The sequence below is a fragment of the Corvus kubaryi genome, unplaced genomic scaffold (assembly GCF_017639235.1).
Source record: "Corvus kubaryi isolate FWS band 111438036 unplaced genomic scaffold, C.kubaryi_AGA036_p1.0 37256, whole genome shotgun sequence".
NCBI lineage: Eukaryota > Metazoa > Chordata > Aves > Passeriformes > Corvidae > Corvus > Corvus kubaryi.
Window position 1 is genome coordinate 3,216,442 of NW_024581076.1, and position 19,710 is coordinate 3,236,151.

General features: G+C 39.2%; 1 protein-coding gene across 5 annotated transcripts in view; it reads left to right on the forward strand.

The window, feature by feature from the left end:
* Positions 1-4,085: 4,085 nt before the first annotated feature.
* CEP126 (centrosomal protein 126) overlaps positions 4,086-19,710 on the forward strand; it is a 38,351-nt gene continuing 22,726 nt past the window's right edge. For 3 of the 5 annotated variants that reach the window (XM_042023763.1, XM_042023764.1, XM_042023767.1), the window contains exons 1-5: positions 4,086-4,259; positions 5,181-5,306; positions 13,737-13,882; positions 15,283-15,403; positions 18,870-19,068. In XM_042023763.1, coding sequence (XP_041879697.1) covers positions 4,165-4,259; positions 5,181-5,306; positions 13,737-13,882; positions 15,283-15,403; positions 18,870-19,068 — 687 coding nt within the window. In that variant the 5' untranslated portion in view covers positions 4,086-4,164. Of the gene's footprint in view, positions 4,260-5,004; positions 5,307-13,736; positions 13,883-15,282; positions 15,404-18,869; positions 19,069-19,710 lie in introns of those variants that run through there. The other 2 variants (XM_042023765.1, XM_042023766.1) reach the window with 2 other exon arrangements.

The following is a 19,710-nucleotide window of genomic DNA, read 5'->3' on the forward strand; positions in this document are numbered from 1 at the left end:
TTCTTGGGATTTAATTCTTACCAAGGGTTTTTGGAAAACCGTTTGGACACAGTTAATACTGGAGTCAAAATATATGCCGATGGAAGAATATTTTCGTGAATATTACTTAGTTACCGAGACTGTTGAGCAATGTCAGCTGTGTCTTGGCGAAGGGAAGCCTGGCGCAGGGACCATGCGGCCCAGGCCACGTGCACCGAGCGCTCTGCGAGCAGCAGCGAGGCAGTTCCCGCGCGCGGGCGGAGCCACGCGAGCCGCAGTGTCGGTGGTGGAGCGGGGAGCGGCAGGAGCGGCGGGACCCGGCGGTGCCCGCATGGCCGCGTGCAGCGCGTGGTGGAGCGAGCCCCGTGAACGCCCGACCGAGAGGGGCGGCGCGCGGGCGGCGGCGGGCGGCGGTGGAGCAGAGCCGCGCCCAACCGAAACACGCGCTGGAGCAGGGCGCGGGGGAGTCGTCGCTCGGGGGCCCGGCCGAGACGTGGATGCAGCGCCCGGCAGCGGCAGCGAAGCTGCGACCAGAGGAGGCGACGCACGGAGAACTGAGCGGTGCGGCCCGGCCCGGCCCGCGCAGCCCCGAACGCGACCCCGGGAAGAGCGCGCAGGCACCAGCAGCCCCGACAATTCCAACACGGGAGCGACCGAAGGAGAGAGCAAAGACGCAGCGAGACAAAAAACAGCAGCCACTCGGAAAAAGATCATAGTAACTAAGACCTTAGGGATAGTAAAATGGTATAATGTTAAGCAAAATTATGGTTTTATAACAAGGTATGACAACCAGCAAGACATATTCGTGCATAGAACTGCTATTAAAAAGAATAACCCTGAAAAATGCATCCCAAGCTTGGGAGATGGAGAGGTGGTGGAATTTAATATTGTACTAGGGAGAAAAGGGTTACAAGCATCGCAGGTCACTGGGCCTGATGGTGTTTCTGTGAAAGGCAGTATATATGCAAAAAATCGTAGTCATGTTAGACAATATCTCCATTGTAAGCCCCCCCTACAGTTTCCCTTTCCTAATCCCACCTTTCCCTTTTACCCTATGTCCTATTACCCCCAGTGTATTCCCAATCCGTTTTTTCATCCATGGTTTCCCTCACAAAACCATGCTTTTGCCAATTGTTTCCCCAAAAATCCCTTTCCAATGCCGAGTGGGGGATGAAAAGAGGGAGGGAAGAAGTTAAACCCTCTCCTGCCTCAGTTTCCCCACAAAGCATGCTCAGAGAATTCTGTCTCCCTTCTGTCAGCCCTAAGATGTTCCACAGAATCTGTTTGGACATTTAAAGACTCAGGAGGGTGGCTTGTTTTGTCTTGAAACTGTTCTTGTAATGTTTACCCAGTTGTTTTCATTCTCCTTTTATTAAAATAAAACGGATGAGGTGTTGGGGTCCCTCCCCTGCCATGGAGCCCTGGGAGAGGGGCCCTGAGGGCACAGACACGGGGTTTCCCTATCCCTGCTCAGCCTCGTTCCCATTGGTTGGTTTGTGTTCCCTGCGCGGGCAGAAGGACCCTTGGTCCCGTGATTGAACAGTTCCTCGGCAGAGCTCCGGCCATGCGGCTGGAGAAATAAACATCTCTGAAACATCTAGCAAGAATCTGTCTGTCCATATATATTTCCTTTCCACGGGACTCCTGGTTTGATATATGCGTGTTGCAGGATCCCCACTGCAACAGGGAGCAACCAACATTTGTCAGGAGTGGGGATTAATACACTTTTGAGACAATGTTTTCTTTAAAAATTAATAGCTAAATGGTACTAAGCACCTGCACCTGAGAGGAGCATAATCAACTGGCTGCGAAACTCTGAGCAACTTGGGCTCTTCTGTATCTCTCAAAATTAAAATTTTCAATTAGTTCCAAAGTACCACATGGCACATCATAGCTTTCCAATATGAGACTTACTAGGGTTTAATAAGTGCATAAGCTGATGCTCTCTCAAGAAGATGCAAGTTGTGATCCATAGTTCAGTCTCAAGGAGAAGATGAAAAGATTTTCATGGCTATCTACATATCACATTAAGGGCAAACAAACAGTTTTTCTTCCTCTTTCTATGTACACAAATAGGCAGAGGTGACAAATTTCAGGAAGGAATGGTTAAAATAGTCAGAACATTAACTGAACTTCTTCTCCCATGCAGTTGCCTACACAGCTTGGAGGAAAACTACACAAGATTAGCAGGTTAATCCTCCACTGGAACAAGAAGGAAAGAAAAATGTGTATCTGCAGCAGCACAGCTATGCTCCAGCCTTCAAATAAAACTTGTAATAAATTCAGAATCCATCCCACAAAGTTTTAAGAGCTGATCTTTATCCTTCACTGGAATATCAGTGCCTAGCCCACAGTAACATTTATACAGCTTCTTTCAAACCAGCTGGCAGAGCAGGACCTTCCATTCTGTAACTACTTAAGACTACTTTTCTTGCTGTCCCAGAATAATCATACACTTCTGAATTACATGGCCCTCAGCTTGTCACCTTCTTGTCCCACAGTCTGAAAGATGTGAGGTTACTCATGAGGAGGGATTATCCAATAACCGTAAAGGAGGACTATGAAGACTCAATAAAAAGTAAACAAGGGAAAGACAGAAGATATATAAACTCTATTCTTAGTTCTAAATCTCAGAAGGTATCTTAACGTGAAGCTGCAAGTTGTGCTTTATTAGATCAAAATTTTCAGTAAATCTAAGGAAGCTCAAATTCTGCATGAGTTGACCACGAACTTCAGTCTTCCGAGATTTGACATGGGCCCAAATTCTGCAGTTTCCCAGCTCTGCTTCAGTTCTGCTTGGGTGACTCAGCTCTGCATCCTGCTAAAGCCTTCTACTGCATCCTAAATGAAACAGCGCATTTTATCAGGCAAACTGTGATTTTAAATGCGTGTGTGAGTTGAAAATCACACAGCGGTAAAGTGACAACCACTTTTCTACATTTTGCAACACAACAGAGCAGATGAGGCAAAAAAGTGGTGAATTTGGGGTTGGTATTCTGAACTAGAGCTGAAAGACCTCCATTTTAGGGTCATCTTGTCAACTGCAGTAACTGGGATACTACAAATATTACGCACATTTGGCAATATATATAAAATATATATTGCCAAATATATATATTATATATATATATAATATTATATATATGTATATATATATAATATAATAACAACACCCACTTCACAAACTGTGCTACAAATATGGGGAGGGGTCTATGGAGAAAAGTATTTCACAAACGCAGAGTACTATTTTTACCTTCCTAGTCAAAGACATAGAACAGCTGCACACTGAAGAAAAAAAAAAAAAGAATTGGTTTAAGCTCAAATACACCAGCCAAGAAATGTCTTGCCAGGAAAGCACCAAGGCATTTAGCCTGTTGCTGACAGCTCATGCAAGGCAGGGCAATATCCCAAGACAACACACTCTGCTTTGCCTAAAAAAGGGAAAAAAAAAAAAAAAAAAACAGTTTCGCAGTTTTATGAACAAAGTGGGAGTTTTTTGGTTGTTTTGTTTTTTGGTATTTTTTATTACTTTGTGTAACTATATTTATGGACTTTTAAAATATTTTTCTATAATATTTTATACAATTTAATTTTTTTGTTTGTTGTTGTTGTGATTTCTGCACCCTGCGGTTAAAAAAAAAGTTTATGGTGTTAACTTCAAGTCTTCAACAGGCCTAAGAGGCACCCGCAGAGCTCTGCAAACCCGCACGCAGGGTCGGGGCGGTGTTTGCCCACGAGAACGCGTTCGCTCGGATACCGGGTGTGTCTGCGGCTTTTAAAGGTCATCCCGCGGTTTACAGCGCTGCAGAGGATGGAAAGCCCAGTGAGAGCCAAGCACCGTCCCTGGCACTGTGTCCGGCACCGCTGCCCCTGACGAGAAGGGACGGTGCGGAGAGCGCGCAGCGATTCCCACGAGCGGCTCCCACCCTGGCACGGCACCGGCAAGGACCTGCCTGCTGGGGCGGGTCCCGGCCCGCCCTGTCCCCTGCGCCCGCCTCGGAGCCATCGAATGCTGAGCCAGCCAAACCCTCTCCCCCCAGCGCCGCTGCCCCAGCGCCGCGGCCCCGCCCCGTTGCGACGGAAGCGGCGTCGCCGGTTGCTACGAGGCCGTGCAGGACGCGCCGGGCATCGCGGCGGGACCCGGCGCTGGCGGCGGTGCGGGCCTGGCGCTGAACCGGGCGCTGGATGGAGCCCGGCGGGAAGGCCGGCGGGGCGGCTCGGGGCCAGCAGCTCCCCGGGGCCCCGCAGCACCGCGCGGGAGGGCGGCGGAGCGTCCCTGTGTATCCTTCCTGAGGCGGTCTCTTACCGCCGGGGCCCGGCGTTTCTCGGGGCTGCGGGGGACCCGTGTGGGGCGGCGGCGGGCCGGGGCAGCCGTGTCCCAGCCCCCGCCCTGCCCCGCGGTCAGGGACCGCCTCAGGGGTGTCTTCAGATTAAAACTTGAACATTGTGGGTTTTAAAGTGCCGTGGGAAAGTTGTCTTCTCAAGCAACTTCGGAGTTTTCTTGTTTTCCTTCTTCTAGGAGATTATGCCATTAGGAATAGTGTTTTCCATCTTAACTTGGGGGTTCTTTTTTTTTTTTGGATTTTAGTAGTAAGAGCTACTGACGCAAACAAGATCTGCCTGCACGCTGCTACTTAAATAATTACTGGCGTGAATCAGGACTGATCCGGCTGTATGGAGAGCTTTTATTTAGTGATGTTAATCAATTTCAGTGTGAATAACTAATCCTTTGGGGTGGGGTGGAGGGGGGGGTTTCCATTTAACATTTTCCCTGTCATACCTGCATCCTTATGTCAGAGGTTTAGATAACTACACAAAATGTCTCTTCAAATGGACATTAATAAAGATGGGATTTTTCAGCTGGCGGTATCATGGAAGATGAGTGCAAAGCCTCTTCTAAAATCCCTTTAAAAAGTAAAATGCATTTACATTTTTTTTCTGGATGATCATAAAGTTTGTTATGACTGTAACATACAATTATGGAACCTACTCTATATAAGATCAATCAATATTGATCTTCTAAAATCCCTTTAAAAAGTAAAATGCATTTACATTTTTTTTCTGGATGATCATAAAGTTTGTTATGACTGTAACATACAATTATGGAACCTACTCTATATAAGATCAATCAATATAACAGGCTATTATATCTTTTAATGAGCAGTTCGATCCAGTTTCTGTTGTCCTTAACACAATCTTAGGGGTAGAGATTTAATGTTTCATTTTGAACAGGATTTGGAAGAAGAACGTCGGGCATTGAAAGAGGATCAAAAATTACGTCGGAGCAAGGCGATGAAATATTTGGTGGAGACAAACAGAAGAAGAAGGCAAGTAACTAGGGTTCCTTTAAGTGGAGGATTGTAAAAAAAAAAGAAAAGAAAACCGACGCAAAAAGAGTCAAAACCTTGAAACAGCTCAATATATCTCTAGTATTTTCATGTTCACTTTGATAAATAGCTCACTGCTTTGGCCTAGAGGAATCAAAGCTAAACAGTTTCACCGTTTTAGTTTCTTGCTATAGGACAAATAAAATATAATAAGAGCAATATTCTGATTTACTCGCTAGTTTTTGGAAACTCACTGTAGTCACATGTCAACTAAAAGGTAAGTAGCACTTTCATGTTAAGGCTCTGATCTGCATTTCTAGTGTTCTGGGTTTTATTAGCTTCAATGGATGTATGAAAAATGCACTCATCTGCACAGCGTGGGCCAGCAGGCAGGCAGTTGCCTTCTGAAGTGTGTGCTTTTCTGTCTGCTTGGCATAACAGCTGCACAGCCTCCCCTTCGTGCCGAGGCTTTGTGCTCCCACTTCCCAATAAACACAAAGCAACATCTTTCTTGTACAGGATTATATTTATAATAAAGTTATTTTGTACTGACATTTTAAACAGAGCTTTGCATAGTCTGTCTTTCTGCACACATGAGAATATAAAGCCATGAAGTATTCTGTGACAAATGGATTAAGTAAATTATACACTGAAATGTCTCAGTGAAGTGCTGTAAGTAGTTTAATGGGCATAGAGGTCTTTTCCCTTGCGCTGAGATGGTGCTCACACAGACAGGGGGCTCAGCTGTGTGTACTGTAGAGGCAGATGGGTTCCTCCTTGCAAGCCCCCAGCCTCAGAACAGCTTCCTCTGCCTCTTGTTACCTCATTAATGCTCATGCCCCACAGTTTCCCTTTTAGATGACTTCTGTTGTACAATGTTTATTTATTAACATACGTTTGTAACTCATAAGAGAGGTGGTATATATTGTTTATATTGCCATTTTAGCCTGACAGCATGTGCTGTCAACTTACGTTTTGAAATATAAAGAAAAATGGAAGAGGAGATATAATCACCTGTGAGTGATTAAAGACAGAGTGCAACCCACAACCTTTGCAGATAATAAACTGAGCCTCAGTTGAAAAATTAAATACCTAATTTCATTTTCTGGAACAGAACCACTGTAATGCTACGCATCTCAGATGAACACTGTTTATTGTATTACTGGTCTTGAAATATTATACTCTAATGTAAAAGCAAATACCAGACAGCCTGCATATTTTTGACAGACTGGTGTAGTTAAAGTAGTACTCATGGATGCATAAATACATTTCCATATGTATTTCATTGCAGTCTTAAGAAACACAGTATAAATCCAAGTTACTCAGGTGAGCCACTTAAAAATTTAGGTATGGTGTTCATAAAATGAAGTTGTTTCAATTGTTGATAATTGAGAATGGCATAATTATTAGCACAAGAAGCAGTTAAAATGGAAATCTGTGGTAACTGAAAAGGAGTAAGTTGTCTCGTGTTAGAAAGGTAGTGAGTGCATACAATGTTTTAAGCTGTGACATATAATTAAAAATTAAGGGTCACTGCATGTGTGCAGGAAAGTAATTTGAAAATAAAGTTCCTTGAATCTGAATATTTTTTTCCTGACAGTTATGCAGGTAGGAATTGATTGATCAACCATCAGATCGTGTCTCAAATCTGTATATGAGCCAAGTTCCATTAGCTTTCGTACGCATGGAAAGGTGTTAGATATGATGAGGGTTTCTCAAAGGTAGTATGACTTTCTTAAGCTCCACATTCTCACCTGGCAGCACCCAAAGTTATCCCTGCCAGGGATTACAGGCATGTGTTAGGAGTTATTCTTGGCACTGCTGGTGTATGATTTCAAAAAAGAAATTGTATCTTTTGTAATTTTTATATGGAGAGTAGGAATGAGTGCACTGTGAAGTGTGACTGTCCATTTTCTACCTCTAACTTTCACACAGAATGGTTGAGGTTGAAGGGACCTTTAAAGTCATCTGGTCAAACACCTCTACTCAGGAAGGGCCACTTAGAGCTGGTTGCCCAGGACTAGCTTTTGAGCTTCTCCAAGAATGGACACTCCACAACCTCTCAAGGCAATCTGTGTTAGTGCTCGGTCATCCTTACCAATAAAAAAGTGTTTCCTGATATTCCAAAGGAAGCTTCTGTGTTTCAGTTTGGTGGCCCTTCATTGGACTCTCTCCATTCTGTCCATGTCTCTCTTGTACTGAGCAGCCCAGAGTTGGACGCAGTCCTTCAGCTGTGGCCTTCCTGGTGCTGAGCAGAGGGGCGGGATCACTTTCCTCTACCTGCTGGCTAAGCTTTGCCTGGTGCAGTTCAGGATGCCATTGACCTTCTTTGCAGCAAGGTTGGTCCCTTCTACCAAGGAACAAGTGCTATAGGATGAGAGGAAATGGCCTCAAACTGCACCAGGGGAGGTTTAGATTGGATACTAGGAAAATTTTCTTCATGAAGAGGGTTGTCGAGCATGGGAAAAGGCTGCCTATTGGAGCGGTTGCATGTGGTGCTTCAAGATGTGGTTTAGTGGTAGACTTGGCAGTGCTGGGTTTGTTGTTGGACTTGCTGATCCTAGGGGTCTTTGCTAACCCAAATGATTCTATGTTTCTATGTTTAATGAAAATGTTAAAGAGGACTGGGCCCAGTACTGAGTTCTAGGGTTCACCAATATGTACTGGCCTCCATTAAGACTTTGTGTCACTAATTGCCACCTTCTGGGCCTGACCATTCAGATTGTTTACATTCCACCTCTGTGTCTGCTAGTTTAGCCTGTACAAAAGCATCTCATTTATGAGGATCATAGGGCAGACAGTATCAGCAGCCTTATTAAAGTCCAAAGAGACAATATCTACTGCTCTCCCCTCATCTACAGGGCTGTCATTTCTTTGTAGAATTTTATCAAGGTGATCAAGCATTACTAAATTTAGTGTCAACCTTAAGTTTATAAATTTTCTCCTAAAAAACTAAAAGCAGTGAATTCCCTTTAGGAAGAAGCATGAGTGAAGATACAGGAAAGTTTCTGCTGTCTTCTTAATCTTGTGTCATTTAGGTTTATTCTCTTCATATTGCTTTGCGGAGGAAAATTTTTCTGTGGGTTTTTCTTTGTGGCTTTTTTTCAGGAACCACCAGCAGACCTTCTTTAAACAAGGTTATACCAAAGCACTTTTTAAGCTCATGAGAACTGCATATGCATATGCGAGGTTCTTGCAGATTGAGGTCTTCTGTTTTCAACCTTTTCTATGTGTACTTGTTATTAAATTTTCCCTGACAGTCTAGTCTTGTTGTCAATACTTCTAAAATGCAGCACCTTCACCACTAAAAATACTCAACTTCTACAAGCTGTGCTCAGTTAATTAGTAGTAGTAGTTTAGTAGTAAAAGACAAAAACATCACTTACTCAGAAAAGAGCAAGGATAGCTTTGGAAAGAAAAGTCTCAATAACTTAAATCACAGATTTTTTTCAAGCCCCTGATGTCATCTGTTTCTTTGCATCCCTTGTACTGACCTTAGTTTTGTGTTAACAACAGTACTTCTACACAGCAAAAAACCCTAGCCTACAGTTTATACAAGTTGCCTATCAATAAAGTAATTTCTTTATTGTCTCACTGATACCTGAAGTTGCAATTTCAAGATCAGATTAAGAATCAAATATTCTCTGGGGCAGTAGCTGGCAGATATTTTGTTTAAATAACAGTATTCTGGAAATAAGAACTACTGACTAAGCACATACTTGATGCAAATGAATAGGATATCATATTTTATGTTTCTATAACACACTGATTTTTAAATACCAGCTGTCAGTTTTTCTGGGGACTACAGACCGTGCTGTTACTGCTCAGTGCAAAATGTGCATCCCATTTTACTGTGATGTGAGTGTCTGCAGGTAGCTGGTTCATTCTGGAAATGCAATTGTCTATGTGCATTTTAAAATAAACCTTACAGTCAGTTATCTTGGTTCAGTATTTTGAATTACCTTGAAATAGCTAACCCATCTCTTGAAACTGGGGAAGGAAATCTATATCGGTTTCCAATGTATTCCCAATCTATTGTTCTTTCAGTAATACTTTATTTTCAACATAGCACAAGCTTTGTGCTCCACCTACTGGCCGATTAACATTGATTATTTAATAAAATAATAATTATTCATTAGTTTTGTTGATAGAGAATGAAAAGCAGCTTACGGCCAGAAATATGAGAATAGTGTCAGCACTTGGTAAACAGAGAGGGCAGAGTGTTAAGAATTTTGCATTTCTTTCTACATCAAAATGGAACTGTGTAAAGTAGGTGATCACTGTAACCATGTGGACCTGAAATGCAGTATTGCCATTTCTGATAATGGGCCACAGGATTGTGCTGAGTTTGCAAGGCCTTGGAACAGATGCTTGCCAAGCTTGCTCTCTTTGAACTTTTCTTGACCTGACAGCAGCTTTGTTTTGCTTGGTTCAGCTGTAACAGCAATTTCTCTAGTAGACCAGGTGTCTGTGGCTAATTTATTTTGCCTTTGTTTATCTTTTCATTGTATGACCATGGTTTTATATAGATAGCAGTAAGAAGCAGCTATTTTCTGCAGAGAATGAGATATTTGTGACTCTAAAATAATGAAGTAGTGTAGAGAAATTTAGGAGAGGCCTTGAAAACTGGAGGTGCAGGATGTGGCATGGAGGAGTACAGGCAGGGGATGGTAAGAGATGGCACACAGGCTTGGCACTGGAGACCCCCTGGCTATACTCACCAATAGTCAGCTAAAGAAATGCAGAACTAGATCTGACAAACCTGGCTTTAGAGGTAACAAAGAACAAAAGAATAATATGTAATATACATAGAAGGCACCATGTATGGAATATTTGGAGGTACTGTGGAGCTACAGATTGACAATGATAGAACAGAGGTGTAAAAATGTATTAGCAAATACAAAAATTACTCCAAGTGGATCCTAAAGTGAGGGAGAAGAAAGCATTAACATGAATATCCTGCTGAAGGGACTCCAGATGCTGCCAGTTCACCCTAACACCCCAGCACAACCAGAATGAAACTACAAGCCTTGGGATGCAAAAGGGCAATGCAGGAATGAGCATCAGGTAAAGGGATAGAAACTCAATGTGTGAATAACAGTTCAAAGTGTTTTATCACCACTATTGAGGCCTTTTCTATATAGAAATATTCTAACAGTATTATTATTTTTCAGTAACAATTCTGGATTAATAGTAATTGTACTCTTAAGATTTGAATTATAATAACAGAAAAAAAGCTTGACTATACAAGGTGTGCTTGGGTTTTGCCTATGAACAAGACTTGGAATGTGACAACTGGTACACAGTGCAGGCAGCCCTCTTGTGAACCTTTGGGGTGTATTGCAGGACAGCCCTCAGTGAGCCCCTACAGTACTGTAAGGGTTGGCCCTTCTGAAGCTCTCGCAGCAATTTCAGGCTGTCTTCTTGTATTCAGCATACAATAATCAAAGAAGATGAAAGAATAGATTTAATATGTGTCCCTGGTCTTGGTAAGTGTCTCAGATAAAAAAGTTGATTTTTGGGCAATGTCACAGATCTTTTTAAGGACGTAAGATTGCTTCCTGTTTGCCCATGGAAGGGAATTTGAGTGTGACACTGCATTCTAGCCTTTTCTTGATCCTACTGTAGTCATTGACTATACAAATACCTCCCTACCTCAATTTTAAAGTTACTGTGCACTGGTTTGCAACATGATATGGCAATGGAAGAATAATATCAACTCAGTATCAAAAGGTTCATTTTATAGCATTCCATACACACTGTATATATTCCTTTTTTAATTATCATTTTCATCCAAGGCAGTAGTAAGCATTTAGTCCACCTGGGAATGTAGCATCCATTACTTCACTGTGAAGACAATTTCATAAAATTAACCAGGAAATAGTTCCACCATCTAGTCATACTGTTTTTAACATAAAAATGTCTTCCACATAATATCTGTATATGTGAGACAGCTAAGTATTTTAAGTTTCGTATTCCAAATTCTCCATAAACATTTTGGCAGCCGTTTCAAATATTGCTGCACCACCGAGTTGTTTATAGTAGACAGAGAAATTGGGTTAAAAAAACACCAGTCAGGAAATTCTTCTGCTAACTATCCATCTTAAAGCCATACTCTTTTGCCAATGTTACATCTGTGATATGAACCTAAGCTGGTGGCTTAAGGAGACTGCATGAAAAAACATTTGCTTTAACTGTTTTTCTCTAAGATATAAATGTGAATTTTTAAAATTATTTATTTTATATAATGCACCTGGGTGCTACAATTTACATTCTGCGAGGTCAAGAAGTTAATAAGGCTTCACCAAATAACTGTAATGCATTTCCTTACATTAAAATAAAATATTTTTTTCTCCTTCTTGTCTTTATCCAAAACAAATAGTGATCATGATGAGCTGTGGTGAAAAAAGACCTCTTGCATCAGCATTTGGACTTGCTCATTCCCAGCTATATGGAACAGTCCTTTTTTTAATGCTCATTATTAGGAAAGTGGAAGAGTGCAGCTAAGTCATATTCAAAATCATTAAAAAAAAAAAAATAAACCAACTCTGTCAGAATTGACTTTTTTCTTTTTTGGAGTTATACGCTGGAATTACTCCAGGTGTAAAGTTGTAGAATTTCCCACATGTCTGAATTTAACAACTACAGCTCAGCTAAAGGCCTTTTTTATCAGCTTCTAGAAATATTAAAGGGCATCCAGAAGAATATTTAAAGTACTTACTAGGATAAGCAAGTCTGTTTCCTCTCTTGTGATTTTCATTTAGTCAAGATAAAATTGCAGATTTCTGTATTAGATTTTAAGGTGAGGGAAATTCAGGAATACTGAAAGTGGACAATGAACTCTAATTCTACTTTTTAGTTCTAACATGTTTTGATAGCCATGTATATATGAGTTTTCAAAATAGTTGAAGTTCTTTGTCTCTCTCTCTGCTATACTTTGGCTTCCAAGTGGATTAAAGTGGATATTCCTGTATAAGTATGTACTTGGGAATTAGTTGGCAGTTTTCCTACTTTTTACTATTGTGCAATTACAGCCTTTAAAATAAAAAGTACCTATTTCAAATTATTTTTGTGTTTGTTTTCACAGGAGATCAGTCATCACTTTGAAGGGATACTAGAGAGGGTCAAGTTGAATATTTCAGTTTGAACTTTTTCCCTGAAAAGCAAAGGGAGGAATAATTAAAATAGCTTGAGTTAAGGCGTAGCTTTGTAAAGTAGCAGCTTTGCTCCATTAAGCAAGAACTATGAAGTTCTGCTAGTGATTAGAGTTATGGGAAGGTATCTTATTGTGATGAGAGGAACAAGGAACATATGGCTAAACATTTCTTTCCACTAATGCTGGCTAGAGGGGGACCTTACTTAGTGTACTAGTGACCTGTTAAGTCACATTTCTAATACACAGATGGGAAGCTCCCAGCTGTAGTGATCTTTGCATGGCAGGCTTTGGAAGTTTCACTTGAAGACCATTACTTTTACAGTATTACTGCTTTTAGAACAGAATGTTTCCAGGGGAGGGGCATCCACAACCTTTCTGAGTGACCTGCTCCAGTGTTTCACCACCCTCACTGTAAAAAATGTCTTCCTTATATCTAGTCTGAATCTGCCCTCTTTTCAACCATTAAATATGACTTGCCTACATAGGCACTGTACCAATAAATATACTGGGTATATTTCACTCAAGGAGATCGTTTGTCAGTAAAAGCTGACGATTCTGTCCACAGGAGAAAAGATTCCACATAGCTTCATGAAGCTTATGCCTACTGAAGGAAACCTTTGCGATGATGGTTGGTTTTGACTAGAGCCTTCTTCGCTTTCCAACCAGTGGGAGGGCACATTTAACATATTTATTAGTAATAACTGATTCTGTTAAATATAGTTTCACATTACTATTTTATCCTATTTTTTGCTAGTTGTACTAGATAGTACTTGTTTTGTACAAGTTGATACTAACTCTTGCATATTTATAGATAAAAGCTGTAGTTCCTTGTGTTATTTCTAAATAACAACTTTTAAACTGTTGTTATTTCCCCAGCGGGTTGTGAAAAGCACACCGAGCATTTGCAGTTAACCTTCCTCCCGATCTCTTCACTGTGATACACTTATGTCGTACTGTAAAGGCTGTTGTAGAAGTCACACTGGTGACAAGAACTGTTTGATTCTGCATGTTAATTCACATATAAAAAAGAATCAAATCCCTGGTTGAGGCTAAAAAAATAAAAATATGTTGTGACTCTTCTTCACCACCCACTGTCCCATTTACACTCAGACAAACTATAAAAGTCCAGCTGTGCTGAAGTTAATAGCATTTAATTTATGGATAAGCAAGCTTTTGCACTAAAATGGCAAGTTGGTAAGCAAGTAAGTTACTAATATTTTGGTAAATTTAATTCATAAACATAGGAATGATCTACTTTTGCTTCTTAAACACAGAGCCTTTGAAGAAAGACAGAAGGAAGAAGAAGAAAAAGAACAAAGATTTAGAGAACAAGTTCTGCAGCAGAGGAAAATTAAATTTCAGGAGGCAACTGCAAAGTTCCAACGTGCTCATCAGTCCTTTTCTCAGCACAAACAAACAGGTTTCTTAATTAAAAATTAACTATTATTCACAATACAAGTGTTTTTATATTCACAGAATCAGAGAATAGTTAAGGTTGGAAGGGACCTCTGGAGGCTGTTAGTCCAACCCCCCATATTTTTCTATTTAGTAGAATATAATTGAAGCAGACAGAACAATTAACTTTACTCAAAGTAATTGAATTCACAAAAGCAAAACAACTGACAAGAAGCTGAGATCTCATACATATGACAATTGAGTAGAGGAAGTAAAAAGAAAACCAGATTTTTTTTTCCTAAAAATTGTATTGTGAGATATTTCACTAAATTGCAGTCACAATAAGTACGTGACCTCCTTGAGGTATTGTGGCTTCCTGGGTTTTCCCCACTTTTTTGACTGCAGTGTGCTTATTGGTTGCAGTACTGTGCTTTCTCAGCTGGGTGAGAAGTGTTACAAGGCCACTGACAGTTACTAGGATAGTGTAATGATCCCCTCTTTGAACCTTTGAATATGAAATACTCAAAAATGTGCATTTTATTTATAGTTAAGTAAATACAGTCCTAGCATATATTAATATGGTACATAATTTTTTTTCTGAATTAGTCCACTTTCTAAGCTGTTCTCTTGCTGGGAAGCAATGATCACTTCAGCTCAGTTCCTGCTTTCTTGGAATCAGTGCAGATTGGCAGGAATTTGTAACAGCATTGGCCAAGTCTGATTTCCCGTCAACTTTCCAGTGTTCCAATGCTTAAGATATGGTCTATTACTTAGGTATTCTTTAACAGATTTACTTTAATTGTGCCAGCTGTGAGGTAATGTCTCTGACTTCAAGATCAAATGTCAGATTAAAATAACAAAATAGAACAGTACTGGTTTAGGGCTTCTTCATAGCTCTACTGACAGCCCAGACTGTGTAGCAATAGAATGAATCACGATTTTTTCTCTTGGTTTTCCTTTATCGAAAGTCTGCCTCTGCTACTCTCTACCCTACTTTACTTCTACTCACTTGAAAGTGGCCATATATTGTGCCTGTCTGGACTCCTTCTTTCCCCATTGGTTCTATTATTAAGTTACAGTTTGGCCTCTGTAAAATATCTGCAAGCCATAACTTTGGCTTAGTGCATGAGTGGAATAATCATAATGTAAAAACAAAGTTAGATTTTTTAGCCTCCTATTTTTTCAGCAGTGCAGTTTAAAAGCAAATAGCATAACTGTTGAATACATGTGTGACTGTAAACACTTAAATAGACTGGGATTTTGTTTCAGAGGAACTCGAGATGCTCTTGTATGTCTAATAATGCTAAACTACTCTGTTTATTTTGACTATCTGGATTTAAGCTTCCAAACTTCAGAAACTTAACCAAACCATTTATGGTAAAATATTCCAATTTTTAAAAGTTTTTTCTCATTGTGTGTTTTTAGCTCTGATCCCTCCAGTCCAGACAAAAACAGCTTTCCAGTTAGAAGAAGCTCTTGAACAAATTAAAGGATCAGTTTTAACACCAGGACTGTGCTTGCCAAGCACAAACAAAATCAACTTCAGGTAACCATTCCTGTTTACTCTGATGGTCAAAGGAAGTAAATTTCTTACTGTATTCAATAAACAGCAGACAATTCCCTTTAAGAAGTTGTAGGGCATTTCTCATGGCAAAGAAAGCATTTCTGTGGACTTTTCCAATGAAACATTATACAACTTCCTTGAGTTGTTTGTGTCCATTTGGTAAGACAGCAGAAGAGATGATACAAACCTTTTCCCATCAGTGGAATTCTGGGAATAGTCAAGACTAACCCAGTCTCCAGTCAGTTATAGCCCAACTCAGACTGCCATGGTTATCAAGCCATGTTCTCAGAATTACAAAGTATTCTGTCTAGGTGATTTCTTATCCAGATTTTTTTTCCTTTTGACATTCAAGGATGCTTTATTTTATATGTTCACTCAAGGATCTTCTTTCCAGCTGTAATTCCTTTATATTTCTCATTCTCTACCTGTATCAAGAGGATCCTGGTAACAGTTTGACCTGTAATTTCATTTTATATCACATAAAATTTTATTTACATACCTTTTACTCTACCCAAACACTGTTTCTAAGGTACCTTGACTTATTATAGAATGTTTCTTCATACATAGTTTATTTATCTGCTGTATTTCCTACTAGTTCCTGATTATCCCTTTCCTAGCCTCTCATTTCTTGAACATTTCAGCTCTGGGGGTTATTTTTGTTGTTCTTTTGTTATTCCTTTCTGCATTTCACTTATTTTCTGTGTGATATAAATTGTGCAGATGTTCAGAACAGACATAAATTCTGTCTGAAAGGGTTGGCCCTACTTTTGGGCTTCAGTGTGTTCTTCATTGTGACATTAATATTCAACTTGTTTACATATCTCTGCTGATTAATACATTTTCAGGTGATAAATTGGTCAGTTGAGAAAATATTTTATAACTCTTAGAGCTTAACACTCATGCTATTTGTCAGTCAACATTCATAGGATGATTGCAGCAACAAAACCAAAGAAAAAACCAAGAAATCCAGCTGTTAAATCTAAGTTTAATTTATGGCAAAAAAGGTAGATGTTTCTGAACCCTGTCTCAGGTTTCCTGATCATTTGTCTCATTTCAGTCATAGGCTTGATTAAGGACAGCATCTCAGTGCTTCTTCCCCCTGCTTTTATAATTTCTTTCTTTATTTTTTATCTTTTTTCAAACTGCTCCTTGTGCATCACATTGGTATCTCAGGACTTTTCAAACCACTTACCATTTCTTACTGTGCTGTCACTCCATTTTTATTTGTATAATTTTAAAAATTCACTATCCTTTAGTAATGATAGGGTGTTCTTTTCACAGTTTTCACTTTCTTAACCTTGATTTCCTAAGGAAATTAAATTTATATGTTCAATTCTTTTACAGTTTGTGTTTCCCTAGTAACTAAATCTGAGAGAGACCTAAGAATCTCAAAGTTATTATATATCCGTAAGTTTGAAATTAGAAATTGCTCAAGGAAAAAAAAATGAAAATAAGTGACCCCAGCATCAGAAAGGTTTAAAAGTTGAGTCCACTATGACCTATTGGCAGGTCACAAGACAACTAGTACAGATAAAACAGAAGAGCATTTTGAGAAGGTTCTCAACAGTGAAAGTTCTTCAAAGCTCACCAGTCCTGAGCTGTAAAGCTTCAAACATTTCTTATAATCCCTTTAACTGGAAATTTTGGGACTGGTAATAACTAATTCATATGAAGTAGTCAATACCTGTCTGTATTTCTATTGCTTCTTACAATTCCATAAACACTCAAGCCAAAAATCTTGTGTCATCTTTAGAATTTACCCTCCCTCAGAAACAGAATGTATAGAATTCATTGACAGTCCCCTTTTAAAGTAAGAAATGATTATTTTATTAAGTATGCAAAATAAATATAGCTTCAGACCCAACTGAATATCTGTGAATTTTAAAAGATTCTAGATTTTATAATGTCTGTGTTTTAAAAGGTGTAAAAAAATAAATTAAGCAACGGAGACATATTAACTCCTCTTGGAGAAAGGCAAAAGTCCTGAAACAACTAATAAGTGTATTCTGTGCTTGCAGTAGAGCTATTTTGCTTCTAGTATGGTTTAATTATTGAATGCTAAAGCAAAGATTTTGGAGAACTCATTAGCCAACAGACACTGAGATGTTTGTACATTAGGTGTGTAAATGGCATGCTGCTCTTTTTACAAGATATATTTCCCTGTTGGTGTATAAAAATAGTTGTGTTTGATTAAGTTCAGTCTTGGGATATAAACTTAAATATGACAAATCAAAAATGGTCTATGGAAAAGTTGGAATGTTGAAACTTTTATAATTATAAATGGCCTAAACATGTAGAATTTTTTATAAATATAAATGTTATAAGCACTCAAATAAATATAAAGAAAGCTCTGTGTGTCCAAAAACCAAGAAACCAGATTTTGGGAGGGCCAGGTGTCAATCAGTCTGGTCCACAAAAACAAAAAAATTTTGGGATAGGGAGGATATCTGCCATTCAAAAGAAAACAGCGTGCAGTTTTCTGAGTTCAGTAAATAAATACGTGAAATTGTTCTCCTTTGTTGCTGTCAGCCATCTCAACAGAAATAATAAATTCCGTTCTAGACTCTCCTTAGGTCGACTGCAATTAAACCAACCCTTTTTGGAGTCTTGTATAAAATCTCCTGAAAAATATCAATAGTCTTGATGATTTGACAGTTTCCATTTTCCATTGCCCTAAAATTATAACTGTTGTGATAAATACAAAACAAAAAAGGTCTTTCTAGATCATGTACCCACTTGAAACACATCCACTAAAAAGAAAAGGGATAATTTTAGATGCAGTAAGAGAAAGCTCAGAAGAAAGACGGTAAGCTGAAGAAATGGATAGAAATGAAGGAAAGAGGTTATTGAATTTCTGTACATATATGAAACATTTGTCTTCAGCTAGGAGCTGGCCACAGGGCCCAGGTACACTAGCTACTCTAAAGATTTTTTTTTTTCAGGAGGCAAATAGCAATTCTTTAACCTACCATAATACTGACATTACACATCATCAGTAATTTGGGCTCTCTGGTTGCTACAAAGTCTTCTTGCTCTTTGAAGTAAGGGAACACCTGACAGCGTCAATATAGTTACTGTCTACATAAGCCAAATTTATGGAAAAATAAAGCCCATTTTCTTGTTAGTTTTTTTCTTTTTTTTTTTTTTTTTTTTAAAGCAACCCTCCATGTTCCATTTCTGTAAATTATCAAACTGTTGGCTGACATTTTCCATATTAATGTAGCCTGAGGCAGTCACCCAACAACTCAATCAGAAAAGTCTATTTATAAATAACAGAAGAGAAGTTTTAAAATGGAAAGTGTTGGACACTTTCAGATAGTACTAACAGCATTTGTCGGGCTTTTCATCATTTATTGATGGTGTATACTTTTTGTAAGAAACTTATTTAAAAGTGCATAGTTGATGCATAGAAATAAGACAAAGTAATAATTTGCTTGTTTGTATCAAGGACCACAGATGATGCTTCATCCACATCAGCATCTAGAAGTGATTCTTTCCATCAGAAGCAGAATTCAGCAGTGTTTGGCTGTGATGAAACAGTACAAGAGAGCAGTAGAACAGACATGGATAGTCACCAACTTCTCTTCCAGAAAAATCTGAAAGAAATGCGACAGCTCCTTGAAAAACAGCATCTCAACAACTTGGAGGTATGATATTTTCATGTGATTCATTACAAGGTGCTTTTAAGTGTGACAGAAATGTTCTTGAATGTGATAAAAATTAAAGTTCTGTTAAGCAGTCTTTATCAATTAGACAACACAGGAGGGCATACTGTACTATGCCTTATCCATAGACTATTTTTGGTAAAATTATACATATTTTCCAGTAAGAAGTCTGAGATGTTTAAAAATATTTATAAGGACTTTTTCACAAATTCATCCAAGATACCTGTTATGTTATCCTTTTTTCCGGTTAATGTAAGATTTTTATGTCAGACTTCTTGTCTCTGACACTGGTAGCCATTAGTTGATCACAGGAGTCTTGTGCTACCTCTGAACTTAAATTGATGGTTTTCAGTGCACACCCAAGTTTCTGCTGTGCTGACTGTGACAGCTCAGCACAAAATGCCATAGCAATATAATGATAGTATGTCAAATGTTGGGGGATTTTTTTGTTTGGTTGTTTTTTTCCCACTATGTGGTGGTATGTTAGAGGTTGAATTCAAGTCTCTTGAGATCCTTTTTTTGTCATCTTTTGCATGTAATTGCTGCAGGTGTTCCAGCAATGAGCTTTTCTGCCTAAACTAATTTTTAGACTGAAAATCAGTTTAAAAAATCATCTTAGAAACA